Here is a 23,837-nt window from a genome sequence, read left to right on the forward strand (position 1 = left end):
TATAGAGGGGTTCCCTTGCCTAGCTGGGAAGAGGCCAGGTAGAGCAGCACTGGGACCCCGAGGAAAGTAAACTTTAAGGTCGCTCTCTTTATTTACCAGCGTGGAGCTTGAAAAGGTATTTGTAGGACGATGGTAGAGATGGCAGCTGATACCTGAGCGCTCACATGCCAGGCACTGTCCTCAGACCTTTATAAGCATCATCTCACTTGGTCGCCAGAGCCACCCTACCATTACTGTCTCTGGTTGATAGATGAGGAACTGAGCCTTAAGAAAATGAATGGATTGGCTCAAGGTCACTCCTTCATTCGATTACTTGACAGGTTTTAATAGAGCACAGACTACATGCCATGGACTGCTATAGTTCTAGAGTGCTACAGTGAAAAATTAAGTAGACAAACTTCCTCTCCTGTGGCATTTGTGTTCAAGTGGCCGGGGCGGGGTGGGGGTGGGACAGAAAAAGAGAACAGAGTGATACCAGATGGTGCTGAATGGCCCTAAAGACCCTCAAGTGTTGACAAGCTAGGCTGTGACTTGGAAGAGGGTGGCAAGTTATATTGGGTGGTGGAGAGGGCCCCGTGCAGGGGGATGCTGCCATGACTAGAAGGCTGAGAAGAGGCCAGTTGTACACGACTTGGAGAGGAGCCTCCAGGAAGGAGGGCTGTAGGTGCTACAGCCCGGGCGTCTGAGAATGGTGCAGTGGGCTCAAGGGACAGAGTAGGGGAGCTTGGCAAAGAGACGGTGAGTCAGGAGGAAGACCCACGTCGTAGGGCACAAACCCAGAGTTTGGGTTTTATTTTGCTGAGTACAGTGAAGACCACCGGAAGGCTCTAAGCAGGCAAGAGATGTAGTCTCACAGCTAGAAGAGGTCACCACTGGGCCTGACTGCAGGCCAGCCTGACGTGGGCAACGCGGGCTCCCTGCCCTCAGCTCTCCCGTTTCCTGGGACGGGCTCTCCTGAGGGAGGCGCAGGACTCTGCCAGGTCCTCGGTGCTGTCCTGCCCCTCCCTGCCCACCCAGGAGGCAGAGCCTCTGTTCGTCCCTGCAGAAAGCCCTCCGTCCCAGTGAGCCTGGTCCTGGCCCGGCGCTTGCAGGGCCCTCTGAGCGTGGCTGCGGGCAGTCTCCATCCTCGGCTGACTGGGAGCCGCTTCTGGGCCTCCCTGAGCTGGCAGAGGGCCTCAGGGAGGCCAGCCACTTGTTATCCTGACCTGGTCTTCCTCCCGAGCCCTTCACCTGTCTGCTTTTCGACAGTGTCCAGCACCAGGGCCGCCTGAGCCTGGATCTGAGCCCCAGGGCCTGCAGCGACTGCTCTGAGATGAGAGCCTCCCACGGGTGCAACTCCCTGCCCTCCAGCGCCCGCCTCGGTAACTGAGCCACTGGCGCCTTCTCGCCAGAGCAGGCACCAGCCTTTCTTCGTCTCCACCCACATCCTCGTGCCCAGACCTCCTGGCGGCCCACACACACAGCCCCTCTCCCGTCTGGGTGCTGAGGCCGGCTCCACACTGCACCCAGAGCCCTTTCCTGTGGCCTTCCTGCAGCTTCCCACAGTGGCCGTGTAGTTGTTCTGGTGACCCCTGGCCCAGGAGCCTTGCTGCCTGACCCTGAGGTCATTCTGGGGGATGTCATGTTGCCGATCACTTACGGAAAACGCAGCCCAGAGTCAAGGCTAGCAGTTATATCTGAAAGAGACCCTGGTGGAGCTGCTTCCAGCGTTGTGGACACAAGGCCAGCAGCCGCCCCTGTCACGTGGGGTACTGTCTCTGTTCGGGGCTGGAAGCGAGACTTGTGGAATGCTGTTCTGGAGCAGCCTAGCCCTGCACGGTTTATTCACACACTGGGGCTAGGCCTCTGCTTTCCCTGACTGTTCCACGTTGAGACCCCCTCGGGGATAAGTGGCAGGGCCCACTTTCATGCTGTCGTAACGGTGTATGTTTCCTGACTACTAGGATGGTGGTGAGGGAGTGAGGGGCGCTGTTTAACCGCAGGCCTAAAGTTCTGTCCCCTTGTGGCACCACAGGGTCTTCGAGCAACCTGCAGTTTAAGGCAGAACGCATTAAAATCCCATCAACGCCAAGGTACCCGCGGTCCGTCATGGGCTCTGACAGAGGTGAGCACTTCTCAGTGCCCCCCTCCCCCTGCTGACCCCCTCTGTCCTCAGGGTCGGGTGTCTGGGCACCGCTCACAGTTCGCTCCCTGTCTCAGCCATCAGTCATGCTGGCGGGGCCGGGCCCCGGGCCTGGCGGGCGATGCAGGGGAGTGCGAGGCACGAGGCACCTGCACGCACGGCCGTGTGTCTGGGCTGCGGGAGCGGAGGTGCAGGCCCGGCCCTCACCCGTCCCTCTCGGCAGGCTCGCTGTCCCACTCGGAGTGCAGCACTCCCCCGCAGTCTCCTCTGAATGTCGAAGGCCTGTCCTCCTGTAGCCCATCCCAGACCTCAGCCGCCACATTGCCCAGGATTGCCGTCAACCCCGCGGCCCTCGGGGAGCGCAGAAAGGACAGGTGAGCGGGCACAGGGGAGGACGGCGCGCTGCTGCAGCAGGCCAGCGCTCGGCCGCGCCCTCGGCCCCGGGCGTGGTGCGGTTTGGGGAGTTCCGACAGAGTTGACCTCCGGCGAGGCCACCGGCATTGGGGTCGCCTAGCATCCCCTGGTGTCTTGCTCCAGGACGTCACGAGGAAGTCCTGTGGACACGTGATGCAGGAGGAGGGGCGCACGTGGATGGCCAGTTAGAGGAGCAGGGTGAGCTCCTTCCACTGAGTGCCCACGGGAGGAGGGGGGCTCCAGCACGTGATGCTGGGGACGACCTGACAGTGACCGTGACAGTGACCGTGATGGAGTGATGCCATTCACTGCTTCCCAGGCCCTTGTTTAAGCATGTTCCACGTAATAAGTCATGAAATCCTCACATAACCCCGTGATCAGCGGCATCTGTCTGTGGTCACATGGTTAGTGACTGGCCTACCCTAATTAGAATCAGGACTCTTTTTTTTTTTTTTTTTTTTTTTTAACTTTTGGCTGCGCCACGCGGCACGCAGGATCTTAGTTCCCCAACCAGGAATCAAACCCCTGCCCCCTGCAGTGGAAGAGCGGAGTCTTAACCGCTGGACCATCAGGGAAGTCCCAGGACTCATTCTTATCCTTTTCTTTTTGGCCCCAGAACACAGCTGTATCGCTTGCTCCCTCCCCGCCACCCCCCAAGCTTTTTATTGTGAGATAAAATACACATAGGAAAAGAGTATGTGAATCATACGTGTACAGCTTAGCCATTTATTGGTTCATTTTGAAATGCAGGCCGATCTCAGCTGTCAGTCCAGACATGCCTCCTCTCAGGGCTGTTCGCTCCCTGCACAAGCTCAGCACGTTCCTCATCCACCTCTGGTGTTTTTCAGAGTGGGATTTACCAGATCGTATCTATATATTTAAAGGGTTCTGTCTAGATCCTAGTGGGAGATTGGATTAAACTTGAACTTACCTTTATCTAATCACTTAGAAGGACTAGAGCTACTCTCCTCCACTTACATCCAGAAAGCTGAGGGCCCTTGTAGCTGCAAGCCATGCAAGAGATGCTGCTGGGTGGGCCCATTAAGAAAATCTCATTTATGATCTGAACCTGTAAGACAGCACACCTAGCAAGTGTAAAGTGGAGAACAGAGTGTACCCATAACCGCCAAGGCGCCTGGGCCTCCAGGGGAGTCAGCGCAGTTCACGTGGATGTGTTCATTATGGCCTCACCTGCGTCGTGCAGACAGGAGCACAAACCGGCCCTGAGGGTGTGGGTGGGTGGGTGGGAGGTTTTACTGAACCCCCCAGCTCAGGTCACTGAGAGAACAAGACCTTCCCCCCACTGAAGGGGGCTCCTTAGAAGCAGAAGGGGCCTTACAACACGCGGTTCAGACATCCCCTTAGCTTCCTCGGCGGTGCACAGAGAACCGGTGTGTGTGTGAGCGAGTGTGTGTGTCGGTGTCGGTGATTCCTGCCTTCACAGCGCTTAGGTGACATAAACTTTAACATGTGTGACCTGACTGAAGAATGGGTTACTTAATAAAAATAGTCCCTCTTTTCCTCAGTCTGAAGTTAACTATCATTATAGAAAATTGGGAAAACTAGAAAAGTAGAAAGAAAAAAAGTCACATAATCTCATCAACCTGAGGTTCAGTTGCTGTTATTTCACCTTCTGAGGTGTGTGTGTATGTATATATACAATTTAAATAGCATGCTTTATTTATATTGTTTTACATACATAAACACTTCCTTCTTAATGCTATGTTTTAAGCTGTTGGTAGTGTTAAGTATATTTTATGAACTTCTTTTACAAAGCAGCCTTATTGTTCTGACAAAACTCTTGTGCATATTATAAAAAATTTAAATCATTCGGGAGATTAAAAAGTAAGGATTCCTTCCAAAAGGGCCCCCCTCTGCCTGCCTGCCCTTCAGCACGTGGACCAACCCCCAACCCCCCGACATGTGCTCTGGAGGAGGGAGCCCTCGGCGGTGGCGCTCTGCTGGTCCCCTCCCCTGGCCTTTGGCTGCAGTCTTGTCCTGAGGAGGAGCTCGGGCAGCATGCAGCGGCGGTCCTGGCGGCTCGGGGTCACTTAACTGTCTGTCTGTCTGTCACGTTCCAGGCGTCTGTGGTTGTCTTCCTCCTCCGATCACCCCGCTCTGCTTTCTAACCTTTTGCACCTTCCAGATGCCTCCACCACCACAGATCCCTCCTGAGACTGCCTGTGGCTGCCAGGCCCAGGTCCTCCTCCCTGAGGAGTGTGAGGTTGGCCCGACAGGAGGTCCCCACCGCAGCCCCCTGTGCCCCTTACGCCCCGCGGTGCAGTGGGCGGCTCCCTGGGGCCAGTGGGTGCGTGGTGCCGCCTTGCTCCCAGCTTCCCTGCTCCCTTTTTAGTGCCTCGGGTTTGCAGCAGCTTAATCTCATGATCATTTTGCATCCTCCTGTGTACCGGTAAATATAAAAACTGATATGTTATGTTGTCCCTTCTTGGGTGAATATCATCCCAGAAAGCAGTCCTTTTTCCCCAAGGGCGTCTTGAGACGCCCTTGGAGGTTTGTACATTGCACAGTGTGAGGCCACTCCTCTCCTGTTAGGGCAACCTGCGTGCCTTTTCCCTGCGTACATCAGTGTTTATAGTTCACACAGACCCTTCTTGGTGTCTCTGGTACTGGGTGCTTCTGTGTCCATCCATGGGTGGGGGGTTGTGTCTGTATTGCATGGGGTTGTGTATCACCGTCGTACAAAGGTGGACTTCATCGTGTTCCCATCCAGCTGTGTCATCATAGGAGCGTCTGTGCCCCCTGGCCCTTTCTGCATAGTGATTGCATGCCTGACCTCAGATCTTCCCCAGGCCTTTACTTTGAGTCTGAGTCCCCAAAACTGTTGGCTCTCTTCCAAGGCCCTACGTGGAGGAGCCACGCCATGTGAAGCTGCAGAAGGGCTCGGAGCCGCTGGGCATCTCCATCGTGAGCGGGGAGAAGGGCGGTGTCTACGTCTCCAAGGTGACCGGGGGGAGCATTGCTCACCAGGCCGGCCTTGAGTACGGGGACCAGTTACTTGAGGTGAGCGGGAGCTGCCGTCCTCTCCCTCCTCTCCTCTCCTCCCTCCCTGAGTCCCCAGGACCTCCTCCACGCCCTCCTCTCCCATCACTGAGCCCGCTCTCGGTGTGTCCTAGTTCAATGGCATAAACCTGCGGAGCGCCACGGAGCAGCAGGCCCGGCTCATCATCGGGCAACAGTGCGACACCATCACCATCCTGGCCCAGTACAACCCACACATGCACCAGCTGAGCGGCCACTCCCGGTCCAGGTGAGGCCCTGGCCTCCTAGGGGGCATGGGGGCCGCAGGAAGAGAGACGGGTGCGGCAGGTCCGTGGCTCGCTATGGGGAGACCTACGTGCCAGCTGCAAGTTCTGGGGATTCTGCTGCCATGAGAGAGGAGTTGACCAGCCCTGGGTTTTGGAGAAGGGACATATGGAGGGATGGTTTTCCCTCCTGAAATAGGGTGTGGAAACAGGTGGCTGGGTCCTCCGTGCAGCAGGAAGCCCCGGCATGGGTATGTGGAGCAGCCAGGAGCTGCGGCCCCGAGCGGGCGCTCCCACAGAGTGGTCTGGCCCCACTCCACGAGCAGACACTGGACACCTGCCCCCATCTGCCTCTGTGCTGTGGGTGGCAGGACAGGTGAGGAAAGGGTGAGACATGCCCCTGTCATGCAGCGCCTGCGAAGGGAAGGGCTGAAATGCACATGCAGAGGAAAAGAGAACGGTGAATTCAGGGGTCCCCAGGCCGACCCCTTTGCAGAGGATCCCCGAGTTGAGGACAGGCAGATCCTGCAGCTGGGTGACCGAGTCCAGGCTCCTGAGGCACCTGCTCTCCTCAGGGTTCGGGTCACAGAGCTGCGTGACCTGGTCCTTGTTCATATCCCAGACCTGGTCACCACCAGAGAAGGGGTGGCTCTGGCCGGCTGCGTGCCACTCCTTACTCTTCCTGTCCTCTGTCCCCAGCTCCCACCTGGACCCTGTCAGTCCCCACTCCACTCTCCAGGGCAGCGGTGCCACCACCCCGGAGCATCCCTCTGTCATTGACCCACTGATGGAGCAGGACGAGGGCCCTGGCACCCCCCCGGCCAAGCAGAGCACCCCCAGCTCCAGGTCAGCAAATGCGTGCCATGAGCCTTCCATCCGTGCACCTTGGCTGAGTGTTGTGGGTCCGGGGGGTCATTGTTAGGGCCCAAGCACATCCTCTGAGGGACGTGGGTCCCAGCGGTGCCCTGCGCTGCAGACGGCACACCGGCTTGTCAGGATTTGGGGTGGGGAGCATGCCAGTCCTTTTTTCCTCCCTCCGTCCTGCCCTCTCTCCCTTTTTTTCTCTCGTTTTCTCACTGACTCATTCTTAGCTCCGCCTTTTTTCTTTCTCTCCTCCTTTTCTCACTCACTTGTTTTCTGGTTCTGTCCTTAGACAGAATCCCACGGTCATCCCCCAGCCAGGCCCTGGGCTCTGGCCATCAACAGCAGTGTTGCCCCCACGGAGCTCTAGGTTTGAGGGTGGCAGACCAGTGTCCAGGCACGTGCAGCACAGCCGGAATGCTGGGAGGGGCACCAGGGGCCACGATGGAACAGTCATGAGGAGCACGGCAGGGCAGTGACAGCTAAGTCACAGCGTTCCAGATGAACAGGGGTTAGCCGTGCCAAGGGCGGGCGTGAAGAGATGTCCAGTGGAGGGAGCGGCATTAGTGTGGGCAGAAGCTGGTGGGGAGGTGGGGGAGAGGGTCACACAGGCTGGGTCCTGAGGCAGTCACTCTGCAGTCTTGGACAGAGCCCTTTCTCGGGTACGACTTTAATGGACTGTTCACAGAAGTCTGAGGCTGGAAGCTGGGACATCTTCAGGGCTTTCCTACTTGTGACCGTTCACTGTGCCCATTACGGCTACACTTACCTGCAGCAAAATTTTCGTCACTGGCTGGCTCCCCCGCTGAGGTCCTGCTCATTCGGTTCCATTGCTGTCCTGTCTCCTTCACTCAGTTTGTTTGCCAGCCTTTCAGTGTCCCTGTGCTGTGAGTTCCTTGATGGCAAGGGGCCCTGCTTCTTGGCTTAGTGCCATCTGGGCCATAGAAGCTGCTCAGTAAACATTTGCTGGATGAGTTGTGCCCTGGGTGGTGAGCCTGGCTCTGCAGTTCTCTGCAGGAGAATAGTTAGGAAAACAAGTGCAGTCCAGGTGGGCAAGACATAGCCCATGGTGTGTGATGGACAGCTGGGCTGGAAAGCAGGGGCGTTGATTTCCACTCTGTTCCCAAGTGGCTTTGTGACCCAGGGTCATGTGTTCACCTCTACCAAACCTCAGCATCCTGCCTACAAACCAGGTCACTAGAACTAGAGGCTGTGTCGGCCCGCCTCCCGGCTCCTGTGGTTCTGAGAGCTTGTGAGACCGTGGCGGGGGCAGCAGAAAACGGTTAGGGCGTCATCACCACTGTTTCATCTTTCTCATGTCTTCCTCCCTCCCTGTGCACAATTGAAGAGCTTCATTTTCCTCCCCATAAGGATGGTGGGAGATGCCACCAAGAAGACCCCAGAACCACGAGTTGTCTTCATCAGGAAGTCCCAGCTGGAGCTTGGCGTGCACTTATGTGGTGGGAACCTGCATGGGGTGTTCGTGGCCGAGGTGGAGGACGACAGTCCTGCCAAGGGCCCCGATGGCCTCGTGCCTGGGGACCTCGTCCTTGAGGTGAGTTCTGCGCCCTCTGAGCAGCAGCCGGGCTGCTTTCTGCCTGCACGTCGGGCTTCCCGCCGTCTCAGTTGGCACAGGAGGTGGAGGAGCACAGCCTCTGCTGGCGACCGCTGTGTGTGGGCATTGGATGCCGCCCAGACCCCTGCTGGGTAGATCATGGGGAAGCGGGCAGGGGGGCCTGGTTTGGGCACTGGTGTCTGGAGGGGAGATGCTCCACTGTTGTCAGTGGCAGGAGTCAGGACTGGTCTGATGGCGAGGGCCATCTCCCTCTCACTGCGTCTCCTGTTGGATGGGGGAGGTGGGTCATAGGTACTGAAAGCTAGCAAGGAGCATAAGCAAGGTGAAGTGCTGTGTTTCCAATAGGCCTTACTTGCTGGGGGACTAGAACAGGGTTTCTCCTGGGAGCAGCTGTCGAGGGTAGAGCAGACACTCGACAGAGGACTCAGCCTTACCTGCGGAGGTGGGGCAGATGGATGCCCAGTGAAGGGGATGCTGAGTCTCACCCTTACCCTACACCCGGCCTCTCGCGGGTGCCCAAGATGCCCTCTGACCCCAGTTCTCCGTCTCTGGGTAGTACGGTGGTCTGGACATGCGCAACAAGACGGTGGAGGAGGTCTACGTGGAGATGCTGAAGCCCAAGGACAGCGTCCGCCTGAAGGTGCAGTACCGCCCTGAGGAGTTCACCAAGGTCAAGGGCCTGCCTGGCGACAGCTTCTATATCAGGTACCCGTGGCCAGGGTTGCCGGGGACTTGGGGCTAGGGGAGGGGCTTTCGGTGGAGGCTGTTCCCTGTGAATGTCCCCATGTTTCTTGCCCCCAAAGGGTGGGGCCGTGAGCATTATTACTTGGGCCCCAAATTGGAAGCTCACGACGAGATGCTTGTGACTTAGAAAAACCCTCGAAAGCTCCCAGGGCCAGGTGGGCTCCCTCTTTAGGGTTTAGGGCCTGGTGGGGAAGCTTGAGACCACAGAGCCTCATTTTCCTGTGGGCTAGGCTCCTCTCCTGGTCTCCTCTGACCCAGGTCTGCAGATCCCTCTGACCCAGGTCTGCAGATCCCTCTGCAGCGTGTGTGGGTGTCAAGGCATCCATGGTACCCCAAAGTACTATATGCAGTGTGTGTCTGAGGCAGGCATCGGGCGTTTTCCGGGAGGTGCTCAGCTTTCTTCGTGTCCCCTAAGATCTGAGGCCACACAAGAATGGAAAGCACTGATCGACCATGTACCGTGAGGTGGGGGGTCCCTGTCTCTAGGGAACCCCTCCTCAGTTGAGGATGGCATGTTTCCCTTCTGGGAAGTTTCTAGTCTGTAGGAACCGTCAGCCTTGACTCGGGAGGGACGCAAATGGGAAAGGCCCATCTGGAATGGAGATAACGGCCTTGGTCCTTGGCAAAAAGTCTTTTATGTGATGGGCATGAGGCAGCCCTTGTCTCCAGGGAGCCCGGTCTCAGGGGAGGAAAGGGCAGTCTCTGTCCTGTCGTGCAGAGCCCGGGCTCCTCTCTTTGGGAACCGCTGCTAGGTTGGGGAGAGGCTGGTCCTGATCAGCCTCTGGGGTCTGGGGAAAGTTCAGAGCAGGAGAGCGGCTCTAGGAGAATGGCTGCAAAGGGCAGCCAGCGGCCTGACCTGTCCTCTCCATTGCGCGGTCCAGGGCCCTCTATGAGCGGCTGGCAGAGGTGGAGCATGAGCTGAGCTTTAAGAAAGATGACATCCTCTACGTGGATGACACCTTGCCCCAGGGCTCATTTGGGTCCTGGATGGCCTGGCAGCTGGACGAGAATGCCCAGAAGATCCAGCGTGGGCAGATCCCCAGCAAATACGTGTGAGTGTCCTCGAGTCTGGGCCTGGGGCTGGGGCGGGCGGCACCTGTGGGGATGCCCCATGGGATGCGGGCTGGGGCTCATGGGGGTTGATTCTGATGCTCGTATCAGCTTGTGGTCTGTACGTTTTGCCACAATTGCTTGTCCAAAAAGCAATTTTGGTCCTAGTGTAGGTCAGTGCTGTACTTAAGTCAGTGCTATACAGAAGCACAGGGGCAACTTAAGAGACGGCACTTTTTTGTTCTTAACAGCTTTGTTGAGACATAATTCACATACCATACAGTTTACCCAAAGGGTGCACTTCACTGGCTTTTAGTATTTTCACAGATGTGCAACCATCACTGTAGTCAATTTGAGAACATTTTCGTCACCTCAGAAAGAAGCCCCATAACCCTTTAGCTACCCCGCCTTGTCTTTCTGTCTGCCCTGCCCCCTCCTGTCGACCCTGAGCGACCACTGATCTTTCTGTCTCTATAGACTTCCCTGTGTGGACTTTCACGTGAATGGAGTCATATAGCACGTGGTCTTTTGTGACTGGCTTCTTATACTTGGCATGATGTTCTTCAAGGTTCTTCTGTGTTATAGTGTCTATCTGTGCTTCGTTCCTCTTGGTGGCAGGAAGCATAACTTGTAGTGTTCACAAGTGAAGCCTATCTCAGCAGCTCCTTCTGACCTTTGTCTGACTATAGGAGGAGGCCCTGTATTCTGAGAGCTTGCCCAGCACTGGTGTGTGTGTATCACCCTCACAGCAGTGGCACCATGGTGTCCTCAGTAGCGTGGGTGGTGAAGCGGCCAGGAAACCTGTAGAGAATGTGGGAGGAGCCTGGAGTCCCAGCTCTGTCTCTCCTTGCAGCTGGGCATGCGGGTAGGTGATGGTCCCTGGGCCCTTCGCAGCACTGCTGTACTCTTGTCCACAGGATGGACCAGGAATTCTCCCGGAGGCTCAGCATGTCTGAAGTCAAGGATGACAGCAACACCGCAAAGACGCTCTCGGCAGCTGCACGCAGATCCTTCTTTCGAAGGAAACATAAGCATAAACGCAGCGGGTCCAAAGATGGGAAAGACCTCCTTGCCTTGGACACCTTTTCCAACGACTCCATTCCACTCTTTGAAGGCAAGTGGCTGGGCTGGCTTTCTCCAGCAGGCTCGCAGGATGAGGTGTGCTGTTGACCACAGAAGCCTCACCACAGTGACTTAAACAAGATAGAAGTTTGCTTTGCTTTCGCACATAACTGATCTAGGGATGTGTGTCTGGGTTGGGATGGTGGTGCTACTGTCTTCAGAGTGTTTACCACCTGTAGGGTGTGGCTTCCATCCTCAAGGTCTCCCCATGGTCATTGCAGCTTCTGCCATCACGTCCACGTTCAGGCAGTAGGGAGGAGGAAGGGGCACGGCAAAAGTGTGCCTCTTTAAACAGCTTACCTGGAAGCCCCACCCTTGGTCTCCCACTTATTCTTCATTGGCCGCTCAGTCTGCGAGGGACACTGAGAAGGCAGGACTTTCACTGGTGACCTGCTGGCTTCAGTAACTAGCAGGTTCTGTTAGTAAGGAATAAAGGAAAGATGGGTATTGGGTGGGCGAAAAGCAGTCTCTGCCCAATGCATTGCTTCTAGTTTGTTTTGGGGTTATTACTGGCTGCTTGGTGGTGACCAGGGGCCACTGTGCAGATCTTTGGCCGTGTTTGGACTTACTCCTGTGTGTGTCCATTCTTTTTTTCTTATTTTTTTTTGGCCGTGTTGGGGCTTCGTTGCTGCGTGCGGGCTTTCTCTAGTTGCGGCGCGTGGGCTTCTCATTGCGGTGGCTTCTCTTGTTGCGGAGCACGGGCTCTAGGCGTGTGGGCTTCAGTAGTTGTGGCGCGTGGGCTCAGTAGTTGTGGCTTACGGGCTCTTGAGCACAGGCTCGGTAGTTGTGGCGCACGGGCTTAGTTGCTCCGCGGCATGTGGGATCTTCCCGGTCCAGGGATCCAACCCGTGTCCCCTGCATTGGCAGGCGGATACTTAACCACTGCGCCACCAGGGAAGTCCCCTCCTGTGTCCATTCTTCCAAGATCCTCCCAGGGCCAGGCGCCGACCCAGTCCTGGAGTTGCGTATTAGGCAGCGTCAGACATCCTTTGGTAGATTGCCCCGTGGAAGGGTGCATTTGTCCTGTGAAGCAGGAGCCTCCTGTGAATGCTGCTCCGAGGACCCCCTTGTGTGTCCACTGTCCTAGAAGGTGTGCCTTCCCTGGTAGCAGGGTGTGGAGGTGGCAGTGGGCCTCAGAAGGTGGGACAGCTGGTTTCCTCCTCAGCTTCCTTATTTATTGTTTCAGTTAGGGCCTTAGTCCCAGTGAGTTGAGTGAGTTCCACCTTTGTTCATGGCCCACGGGTCACTGTCAGTGAGGAGAGGGGTTGACAAGCCATAGCCTATGGGCCAAGTCTGGCTGTTTTTATATGGCCTTCGAGCTAAGAATGGGTTTTTACATTTGTAAATGTAAAATAGACTATTCACCTTTTGGCAATAATAGTTGCTTGATTCTCCCTTCCCTTTTCTTCTGTAGACACCACCTCTGGTGTATTTGGTGTATGTCTAGTGGATGTCTTTGGAAAACAGCCATATGTCTAGTCTTCCTTTCAGTTCTTCAGTGGGTTTTTTTTTTTCTTTCATTATGTATTTTGAAGTGGTCTTTAAATTGTTATTTCTAAATTGTTATATCTTACTGTTAAATTGACTCTTTTATCATTATGTCCTTCTTTATGTCTAGAAATGTTTCTGGCCTTAAAGTCTATTTTGTTTAAGTATTATTATCACACCAGTTTTCTTTTGGTTAAGTGTTTGCATGGTTTGTCTTTTTCCATCCTTTTATACTTTTCTGTAGCTTTATATTTACATGGCTCTGTAGGCAGCATGTAGGGTTTTTTCAACCCACTGTGATACTTCATCTTTTTTCATTTTATTAAGATATAATATATGTATAGAAAAGCACACATACATCTACAGAAAAGTGTACATCCTGAGGCGTTTTCACAATTTGAACACACCTGTGACAATCTTTATCATTTAATCAGAGTATTTAATCACTGATTAAATCATGACTGATACATTTACACTGATACGTTTACATGTTCCGGTTTGTTTTCTATTGTCCTGCCTGTTCTATGTTCCCTTCACTTCCTTTTCTTCCTTTTGGATTAATCAAGCATTTTTATTATTCTGTCCCCCCATCTGTTAGTTGTTAGTTAATCATTTTCTGTTACTCTTTGGTGGTGGGGGGGTGGATTACAGCAACCCTCATGATATATATCTCTGACTTACTGCCAACGTGAATCATTGCTTTGACCGCTTCTCTAATAATTCTAAAACATGAGAGCACTGTGACTTCTTTACCTCCCTCCCACCTTTTACATTATCATTTTCATTTTACATATATTTTAAATCCAACAGTGTTACTGATTTGCACATCAGTTATTCACTTATATTTATCCTTTCCATTATTCTTCATTCCTTCCTGCAATTCTCTTTCCTTCTGATCCTTTCTTTCAGCTGAACACTCCCTTCAGCATTTCTTTTTTTCCCATCTTAACTGAGATATAACTGGCACATAATATTGTGTGAGTTTAAGGTGTACAGGATGATAATTTGATCGGTGTATATGTTGCAAAAGGTTTACCATAATAAGGTTAGTTTAACACATCCTTTACCTCATATAATTACCATTTTCTTGATGTTATTGTGACCTTCATCATTTCTTGCAATGCAGGTTTGTTGGTGACAAATTCTCTTTTTTTTTGTTTGGTCTATTTTCCCATCATTTTGGAGATTTTTCACTGGATATAGAATTTTAGATTGGTAGGTGTTTTTTTTTTTTTTTTTTTTTTTTTTTTTTTTTTGTGGTACGCGGGCCTCTCACTGTTGTGGCCTCTCCCGTTGCGGAGCACAGGCTCCGGACGCGCAGGCTCAGCAGCATGGCTCACGGGCCTAGCCGCTCCGCGGCATGTGGGATCTTCCCGGACTGGGGCACGAACCTGTGTCCCCTGCATCCGCAGGCGGACTCTCAACCACTGCGCCACCAGGGAAGCCCTAGATTGGTAGATATTTTACTTTTGCATTTTAAAGATATAATTCATTATCTTCTGGCTTTCATTGTTTATTCGTTTCCTGGGGCTGCTGTAACAAATGTCACAGACTTTGTGGTCAGCACAGCATACATTTATTCTCTCACAGTTCTGGAAGCCAGAAGTCCAAAATCAGTACCATTGGGCCAAGATCAAGGTGCTGACAGGTCTACACTCCCTTGGAGGCTCTAGGGGGGAATCTGTTAGGTCCATTGGTCTGTAGTGTTGTTCAAGTGCTGTTTCCTTATTGATCTTCTGTCTGGGTTGTACTATCCATAACTGAAAGTGGGGTATTGACGTCCCCTACTAATACTGTGTTGGTGTCTGTTTCTCCCTTCAGTTTCATCAGTGTTCACTTCACTTATTTGGGAATTCTAATGTTGGGTGCATATGTGTTTATGATTGTTTTATCTGTCTGGAGAAATGACCCTTTTATCATGCTATAATGTCCTTCTTTGTCTCTTGTGGCAGGTTTTGTCTTAAAATCTATTTTGTCTGATACAACTATGGTCACCCCTGCTCTCTTTAGGTGCCTGTTTGCATGAATTATTTTTTTCCTATCCTTTCACTTTTAGCCTGTGAATGACCTTAGAGCTTAGGTGAGTCTCTTGTAGACAGCATATAGTTGGATCCTTTTTATTTATGTATTCAGCCAATCTACATCATTTAATTGGGGCATTTAATCCATTTATATTTAAAGTAATTACTGATATGGAAGGACTTCCTATTGCCATTTTGTTAGTTGTTTTCTGTATGTCTTGTTGCTTTTTTGTCTGTCTTTTCCTCCTTTGCTGCCGCCTTTTGTATTTCATTGATTTTTTTTTATAGTGACATGTTTTGATTCCCTTCTCATTTTCCTTTGTGTATATTTTATAGATATTTTCTTTTTGGTTACCATTGCAGTTACATAAAACATCTTAAGGTTATAACAATTCGTTTTAAACTGATGGTAGCTTAATTTCAATCCTATATAAAAACTCTACTTTACATTTCTGGGATTCCACCCCCCCACCTCCTTTATGTTATGGATGATACCAATTACATCCTTTTTACATTATGTGAACATTAGCATAGATTTATTATTACCTTTATGCTTTTGGTTTTAATATGTATACCAGTTTTAAAAGCAGTTTACATCACTACATTAGGTTACTTCCAGATTGTCTATTGGTCTGTATATTTACTCTTCCCAGGTAGATTTTTATTTTCTCTGGACCTCTGACCTTGTTGGATTTAGTGCTCCCTAGATGCTCTGTAGCCCCCCTATGATTCTGTAACTATGGGGACTTCCAACAAAGCAGATTATTCGGGGAGGAAAAGGAATCTTCTAAATTGGTGCCCCTCAGTGTGGGATGTTAATAATCATTCAGGGAGAAGATGATTCTGTTCAAGTTAAGTTGAAGACATAGTGACGTAGTGTCTGTACACAGGGCAATGGATAAATAGGTGCAGGGCGTCCATCCCGTAGGGTGTTCAGAAGGAGTTAGGGAGGTCAATGTGCATCACCAGGGATGCGGTTCGGAAGCATAAGACTGCGTGGAAGAGGGAGTTGCGGAATGTCGCATGTGTCATGATACAAAAATGTATCTTGTCATTTTCGTTGAGCACATGGAAATACATAACATATTTTCTAGGTATTTTGAGCCCGTAAAAGTCAACAAGTAAGAATGACATCTGGAGGAGGATGTACTTTATATCCTTATAACCAACTGTGACGGTGGTTATGAGGAAACTGTTGAGGACCAGGACTGGAGAAGAGGTGTTGGAGAGCATGCCTGGCTTTATCTGTAATGTTCAAAGTTTTAAAAGAGGGGATGTTTTTATGTCTTCCTGGAGGAAGTTTTTTGCCCTGGCACTCCACAGAGCCTTCAGTCAGAAGTGTGCGGGGGTCTTGGACAGTCAGTGTGATCACCAAACCCTCCCCCTGCTTTGATAACGGATCATCTGGTCAGCAGGTTGAGAAATGCTGTTTAGGAAGCCATATAGATGTGCCTGGATAATCATCAGACCGAAAAAATGCGTGCGGTTCTGCCTGTGAGCTCGGCGTTTGTGGAGCTGAGGCTGCACTGAGCACCGCCCTGTGTGTTCACCTCTAAAGCTCTGCCTCTGGTCCGTCTTTCTTCGTCTCCTAGTCACGGGCCTTCCAGGCCGGACTTCTCATTGACCCTTCCTCACAAGCCCACCTCAGGCGACCCTCACCTCAGCTCTGCCCCTCCTCATCGCCACTCCCACCCCCCGAGGGTGAGGCTTCTTGTCCTGCTGCCTGGAGCTGGCAGGCAACTCGTGTATGGTTGTCTTGTTTCTTACCTGTTGCCGTCTGTGAGCCTGGTTAGAGCATGAGCTCTGCAGTGGCAGGGACTGTGCTTTCTACTCTTTTTAAAAGTGTTTCCGAGATGCCAGCACAGTGATTGGTACAAGGGAGGTGCCAAGAAGATATTTGCATGCTGGTTTTTTAGGCGGTCACTTCCTGCAAGGATTTTTTTTATTCATTTGGTGGAAGGAGAGGTTTTTACTACATGTATCAACTAGGATATTGGTTTGACTGCTGTAACTGAGACCAGACAACAATGGCTGAAGCATGATAAGAAGCTTATTTCCCTGCCACATAGAAGTCTGAGCTGGTGGGGGGAACCCCTGGGAGGCAGCTCTGTTCTGGGGATCATAAGGGAGCCAGGTCCCTTCTGTCCTGTGGCTCTGTCATTTCCTGAGGGTTGTTCTCATCTGCAGGATCAGAGCTGGCGCACTGCACCCGGTCCTGTCCATTTCAGCTCATGGGAAGGGGGAGAGTTTGCTCACCCCATGGGGCAGGCCTGGGTCCCATGACCACACCTACCTCAGGGGAGGTTACCTCTCTAGAGAGTAGAGAATATATACTAGGGGTGAGGGGAGGGCGCATTGGACACATACGGAGGAATGTGAGCAGGATGAAGTGCTGCAGTGTCTTGGGTGTCCGTGGAGCAGGGACACTGTGCTGGACTCCAGGAGCGGCCGTGCCCTGGTGTGCCCAGGGTGTGGGACTCTCAGTGCTACAACTGGGCAAGTCCCAGACAAACCAGCGTGAGCTGGGTAGCTGGCTCCGGATTTGTGGAGTGAAGGAGGTGGGCCTCCCTGGGGTAAGCAAGGTCAGGGGAGCAGTGGGTCCCCAGCCCCTCCGTCTGCTCCAGGTGGGTGTCCATGACACTGCTCCCCTCTCTCCCTCAGATTCGGTGAGCCTTGCCTATCAGCGGGTCCAGAAGGTGGACTGTACCTCCCTGAGGCCCGTCTTGATCCTGGGGCCCTTACTGGATGTGGTGAAGGAAATGCTCGTGAACGAGGTGCCCGGCAAGTTCTGCAGATGCCCCCTTGGTAAGGGATGCCCTCGTGCCTGCTGGGCTGTGTCTGTTCCTGTGTTTGTGTTCATCCCCCTGTTCCCGGGGACGGGTCCCAGGATGTTTCAGAGTCCCATGGACTTGGCTCAGATCAGTGTGCAGCCTCTGGTTCTTTGTCCAGGAGCGAAGACAGTAGGGCTGGGTTCCTAAAGTCTTTTCTGCACAGCGTTCCTCCTGGCACGTGCAGTGACGGCTCATGGTGCCAGGGCCTTCCTGATTCCTGTGTCTCTGCTTTGCAGAGGTGATGAAGGCCTCCCAGCAGGCCATCGAGCGGGGCGTCAAAGACTGCCTGTTTGTCGACTATAAGCGGAGGAGCGGCCACTTTGATGTGACCACAGTGGCTTCCATCAAGGAGATCACAGAAAAGGTACCTGTTGCTTCAGACCAAGGGATGGGGGCGCCTCTCTGAGTCCGGGGTTTGGACCCCAGTGTGTGTGTCCGGGCTCTGTACCTTTGCACATCTGCCCTGCATGTCTCTCGGACCTTCATGAGCTCGCCTGTGTCCTGTTAGTCTGAGTTAACCTACCGGGGGCTGGCCCCCATTGCTTCTTGTGCTTCCGCTTTCGTGAGTAGGAAGCTAGTCCTGGGCAAAAGTCACCCTGTGCGTGTGTCACCTCTCCCTCTCTGAGGGGCTCTGACCAGAGCTTTGAACTCTAGGAAAGGCCCCTCACAGGGGTTTCTGCAACAGGGTCCCAGAATGCATCTGCTGAGCTTGTGTGCTGAGCTGATGTGCCTTATTCTAGGGACAGGGGCACAGCTTCCATCAGGGCCACGACCCTGAAAGGATAAGAGCCGTTGCCATGTGCCTTTAGGTTTGTGAACACGCTGGCGTCTGTTTGCCAGATAGTATGAGGGGAAGTGGGGAAAACTTTTGGAAAAGCATCCCTCACAAGTCTGAGGATGTGGGCGCTTTCTGGGCTCCATCCTTCCTGGGTGGTCAGTTTACCTCGCCAGGCTTTGGATCCTTCCTGTTACGTGAGGGAGTTGACTTCTTGCACCTGTCAGTGCAGACTGCCCAGTTGAAGTGGACGAGCTCCAGTCAGAGGTGCCCCAGGATGTCAGAAAGCCTGCCAAAGGGTGGACCCCCTCAGTGGAGCTTTCAGGGGTCAGGGAGAACCACAGGCAGGGTGCCCGTGGCCTGCCTTTGGCTCATACTCTGCCTGGAGGCTCAGGGGATCCATGGGATGCATTTCAATCACCGCCACGCAAAGACCCACACACTCCCCCCTCCCCTGCTTCAGCCCCCCGCCGAGTCTCCGTATCTTCTTTTGCCCAGACTGGCAGAAGTAAGGTTCCTGAGGCCAGGTGGGGTAGCGCTTCAGGAAGTTCCTATATCTGGGTAAAGGCAGGAAAGGGAGTTTGGAGTGGGGTCGTCCAGACCCCGCTTGGCCCTGGTTCCCAGCCTGGACCATCATCACAGCTGACGGCTTGTGGGGAGAGATTTTCCCAGATGAAGTTTCCCCTCCGTGTATCATGTGTGGTCTTAACGAAAGACTGGTTTTGCCGCCTTGTTCGTTGGTAGAACCTTGTATGTTCACTTACAGGGCAAGGCAGGGCAGTGTCAGGGGAAGGCTGGTGTGTCCAGTGCTCCCGAGGCCCCGGCCCCGCCCCCGCCCAGGTATTCACTCTCTCCCTCCCCCCAGAACCGGCACTGTCTCCTGGACGTCGCCCCCCACGCCCTTGAGCGGCTGCACCACATGCACATCTACCCCATCGTCATCTTCATCCACTACAAGAGCGCCAAACACATCAAGTAGGTGACAGGCTCCTCGGGGGCTTGGCTTGGGGCCTTGCTGGGGAGGCACTGCTGGCTCAAATCCGTGGGGCGAGGGGCCCCTTGGCCTTGAAATAGGCCTCCCATGTAGGAGCGGCCTTCCGCCTCGAGCCCGCACCTCACACTGAGCCAGGCCTGTGGACCCAGCACAGCCCTCCCTCCACACCACTCTCCGCGCTGTTTGGATGCTGCCACCGCTCCCTGAGGAGGTCCAGCTTTGTCTGCGTAGCTCCCCTCCTGACCCCCAGCCCCTCTTCCCTTCTCCTGCCTCTCAGCTGGACATTCACAACATCACAGGAACTGGGTGGCCTGGCCTGGGTCCAGCTCTGCCAGGAGCTGGCTTGTGGTGTGGATGGGCCTTTGCTCCCACTGGGCTTGAGTTTCTGTGCGGGTTGGGCTAACGGCTTGCCAAGGCCCTCCTCCACTTTGCCTTTCTGTGCTTCCAGGCTTCTGATACCTGCACTCGGGGGCCAGCTGAGGTGTCTGGTCTCTGTGTGCACACACTCGGGTTCCCACCTTCCCCCTCTCTGCCCGGAGCTCCCCGTGGAGCCTGCAGGCTGTGCTCTACCAGGGGAGCACATGGGGGCCCTGTGGTGGTGGAGACCCCTGTTACTCTGGACAAAGAAGCAAAGAGGAGGGAGGGCCTGGGGGGAAGTGAGAAGCTCAGCCTGGTTCCCTGGATGTCCCAACAGGGAGCAGAGAGACCCCATCTACCTGAAGGACAAGGTGACTCAGAGGCATTCCAAAGAGCAGTTTGAGACGGCTCAGAAGATTGAACAGGAGTACAGCAGGTTCTTCACAGGTAGGTGTGCGTCAGGCCTGGAGAGGAGGAGCAGGCAGCGGGGACGGATACAGGCTTCCCAAGGACGTCCTTCTTAGAAGTGGTAACAGCCCGCACTTCCGGGGAGCCTGGTGGATGCCGTCACGTGAGCACTTTCATCACAGATGGTCTCATGGCAGGCACAGGGCAGCGTCAGGAAGTTGCAGGTCCAAAGGTAAAAGTTCACTGATTCTGGCCTTGGGTCACAACCTGGCCCTGTGTGGCGGCTGCACAGGCGCCATGTAGCACAGCTCCAGCGTTCCCTGGGCAGGTAGCATGGCGGTGGTGGCTGTGACCATCTGTCCCCAGCACCTTCCAGGTCAGGCCAGTTTTGCAGTGAAGTTTGAAGATAAGCTTCACCTTTACTATCTCTGGTCTTTGAAACAAAGCAAACCAGAAGAAGCAGGGTTCCAGTTTACCAACTGCCATTTTACTTTGTGACTTTCAACTTCTTCCATAAAATCAGTCATTTGTAGGGGGCATAATAACACTGTGGCCACAGAGAGGTGGAGACAGTGATTTTAATGAACTTGTAGAGAGTGTTGTGATCTAGTTTGGCGCTTCTCATGCAACATTTGGCCTCAAAACCCAGCCTTGGTGCTTCTGTCTATGTATGTGTTATGTGTGTTTGTGTTTTAATTTCCAGTCCATTACAGACCAGTATTTCAGTCAGATACATTAACAATTACTAGAGAAAAGAACATTAAAAACTCCAAAACTTAACAAAATGCAAGCCTTGACTTTTTGTTAGATTCAACAGATGTAAAATTACTCTGTCACGTTTCCATAGCCGTTTCTAAACCCTCGCTGTCCATTTCTGTGGCAAGCAGCCAGCGCTCGGCGCTGTTCCGTGGAGCCCGCAGAGAACCCTGGTCTAGTGTCTGCCGGGCTGTAGTCCTGAAAGCCTGCAGAGCAGGCCTGAGCCAGAGCTGGAGACATTCCATCATCTTTGCTGGGAATCTTCTCTGGGCCATGGGATGCCCAGCTTCCGAGACCCAACCTTGTCACCTGTAGAATCCTGCTGCCGATTGGACCATCACAACACAGCCCAGACTGCCTTCCAGTGTGCTGGGACTCCCCATTGCATGACTAGGCAAAGCAGCCCAGAGCATCCTTGCAGTGGGGCCTGGCAATTCATGGGTGTGGTCAGATCCTGTCATCCCTGTTACAGGGACCAGGGCAGCCTGGCAAAATGGGACACCAGCCTTCATTTGAGCGTAAAATTTTAACATCCTATGGAACAGTTGCCGAGAGGGATAGGTAAAAAGCCGAAGTGGTTTGCACTCAACTATTTTTTCTTTTCCAATTTCTCACTGATGGAAGAGAGTGAGGCGGGAGTGGGGCAGGAGGGCCAAGTAGCTCAAAACAGGCAGAACGCCAGGAAGAGTAAAAGATGTGTTTATTTGCCTTCACCCTGGGGTCTTCCTCTGGGCCAATGACGTGTGTGTTTGGGGGCTCTCTTGCAGGGGTCGTCCAGGGAGGAGCCCTGTCGAGCATTTGTGCTCAGATCTTGGCAATGGTCAATCAAGAGCAAAATAAAGTCCTGTGGATCCCAGCCAGCCCTCTCTAGAACTCGGTGCTGGGGACGGCTGCAGCTTGGCCGCCGGCGTGACTGCCTGGCTCAGCCCCTTTTAGCGACTAAAGATAGACGTCTCTGTATATAAACGTGAAGGGGAAGGATCCATGAAGCAGGATTCCAGAAGCACCTCCTTTGTAGACAAGAGGGCCGCTGACTCTATTCCTCTCCCTCGTGCGCTGTAAGACAGAAGACTCTGTAGAGGGGCTCGACACCAACCTTTCTCGTAGCCAGCTCGTCAGAGATGCTGCAAAGAGAACCTTTCAGATCACAAGTTTACAAGCCTTTTCTAAGTATTTGGTTGTTGATGTTTACTTGAACGGCTCCATGTTGTCGCTGCCCAGCCCCTGCCCTTTCCTCACTGTCGCTTTGGTGTTGGTTTTGTGCTGTTTTCAGCGAGACGACTCGGGAACCTCGCTGGGGGCCGCTTTGCTTTGGGAGGTTCTTGTCAGTGGGACCAGAGCTTTGACAGACTTCATGCTCCTTGGTGGCACCTCTCCTGGAAGGACCTGCGACTGCGGACGCTTCGACCATCGGCGGGCGCGGAACCAGTGCCTTTGTGGGGCAGACTCTCCAGCGGCAGTGTACTCCCCTCCTGCACGGAGGAGGGCGACTCGGGCCGTCCTGCGGACGCGTCCCTCAGACTTTGTCCCCTGCCCTCTGCGTCCTCTTCTCGTCCACCTGCGTTCATTATTCCAGCGTTCTCTCTGGTCCTCGGAGCTTCATGGGTTCACTGTGACACCGCCAGTTCCAGGCAGGGTGTTAGGCTGGGACTGATGCATGCCACTGGGTCCTCTTTAGGTTCTGTGAATCGTGACAGCCTTTACCAGTGCAGATTTTGCAGGGTAATTCCTAAGCGCTCTAGAGTGGGGCGGGCACATCAGCTCTACTTGATATAAGAACATTTCAGACTTTGAGCAGAGAACTCTTAGGGAAGCTTAAGGATTAGTGCAGTCACTGTCAAAACTCAGAAAAAGAGAAACTGGGATCTATCTAGCCTTGGCTCCAGCGCTTACAGCATGAGCAGTGCTCCACGAGGATGGCTTTGTTTGGGGTTTGTGTGTCTTTTTTTTTTTTTTTTTTTTTTTTTTAACCGCTTCTGACGCTGGATGTTTCTGGCTGAAGGTTTGATCTGGTTCCTCCTTAAACTGTGCGTCCTCTTAATAATAGGTACTGTACGGGGCTCCGGGTAAGTGTCACTGGGGTAGGACCTCTATTTTAATACTGTTCCTAACATTTCATTTTACTAGCAAGAAATCGCCGATTTCATTTTATTCTTTGTAATTCTAGACACTAGATTATAGTTTAGCCATAGTGACATTTTTTAAAAAGGGATATATTTTCTTGCACAGTTGTTCGAAAATAGACACGTTTCAGCCCTCAGTGCTGCCCTTCGTTTCACAGGTACACGCGTTCTGGCTCAGACAACTAGGACCCCCTGCAGGCTGTCGAGGGGTCTCACCGGCGCCCTGCGGGGCTGCTGCTCTGGGCGGCGGGGGTGGGACGGTGATGGTACAGTGTGCACAGGTACTGTTCGGACAGACTGGGATTTTCTGTACTAAAACCTTCCTTTGTATCGAAAGTTAAATAGACTTTAGTACAATAAATAAAGGTCAATTTCTGTAACTTCTGGTGAAGAGGCCTGCATTCATTTCATTTCCACCTTTCCCTGCTTCCTGCCCTCTCTCTGTTCCTAAATTTGAGGCAGCCTTCCTCCCTGGCGGCAGGTGGCTGGAACTGGCCGCCACGTGAGGTTCTCGCCAGCTCTCCTGATGGTCAGGAGCCCCTCTTCCCTGTGGCCTCAGCCCCTCTGACTCTCTCCTTCCCTCTCACGTGTCCCTCTGTCCAGCAGAGCTGTGGGTAGTGCTTACAGCCAGGCAGCTGATTTGTGCAAGATTCAGATCCTAATCTGGGGGCTCCCGTTCAGATCTGCAGGTTTGGGCTGGGCCGAGAAAAGCAAAGGGGGTTTGAAGGACGCCAGTATCCCCTCATGTCCTCAGTCAGGTCCCTGTCTGCCCGGGGGTGAGGCCCAGACCGGGCCCCCGGGGTGAAGAAGGCAGAGCCTGGCCTAGGGGCTGTAGTGCAAGACCACCCACAGCTCTCCTGGGTAGCCACTTTGGGCCTGAAAGTCTGTTCCAGGGTGGCAAGAAGGCTGGGAGAAATGGCCAGGAGTCCAGG

At 53.3% G+C, this 23,837-nt stretch overlaps 1 protein-coding gene across 3 annotated transcripts in view; it reads left to right on the plus strand.

Annotated features, from left to right (window-relative positions):
• DLG5 (discs large MAGUK scaffold protein 5) overlaps positions 1-23,285 on the plus strand; it is a 122,684-nt gene extending 99,399 nt beyond the window's left edge. For 2 of the 3 annotated variants that reach the window (XM_060111583.1, XM_060111600.1), the window contains 15 exons: positions 1,249-1,361; positions 2,015-2,104; positions 2,346-2,496; positions 5,395-5,557; positions 5,671-5,804; positions 6,499-6,645; positions 8,032-8,215; positions 8,793-8,941; positions 9,862-10,032; positions 10,948-11,144; positions 17,323-17,466; positions 17,729-17,856; positions 19,133-19,242; positions 19,956-20,065; positions 21,550-23,285. In XM_060111583.1, coding sequence (XP_059967566.1) covers positions 1,249-1,361; positions 2,015-2,104; positions 2,346-2,496; positions 5,395-5,557; positions 5,671-5,804; positions 6,499-6,645; positions 8,032-8,215; positions 8,793-8,941; positions 9,862-10,032; positions 10,948-11,144; positions 17,323-17,466; positions 17,729-17,856; positions 19,133-19,242; positions 19,956-20,065; positions 21,550-21,653 — 2,095 coding nt within the window. In that variant the 3' untranslated portion in view covers positions 21,654-23,285. The remainder of the gene's footprint in view (positions 1-1,248; positions 1,362-2,014; positions 2,105-2,345; positions 2,497-5,394; positions 5,558-5,670; positions 5,805-6,498; positions 6,646-8,031; positions 8,216-8,792; positions 8,942-9,861; positions 10,033-10,947; positions 11,145-17,322; positions 17,467-17,728; positions 17,857-19,132; positions 19,243-19,955; positions 20,066-21,549) is intronic. The other variant, XM_060111591.1, reaches the window with a different exon arrangement.
• The last annotated feature ends 552 nt before the right edge of the window (positions 23,286-23,837 follow it).

This window comes from Mesoplodon densirostris, chromosome 1, assembly GCF_025265405.1.
Source record: "Mesoplodon densirostris isolate mMesDen1 chromosome 1, mMesDen1 primary haplotype, whole genome shotgun sequence".
Lineage (NCBI taxonomy): Eukaryota > Metazoa > Chordata > Mammalia > Artiodactyla > Ziphiidae > Mesoplodon > Mesoplodon densirostris.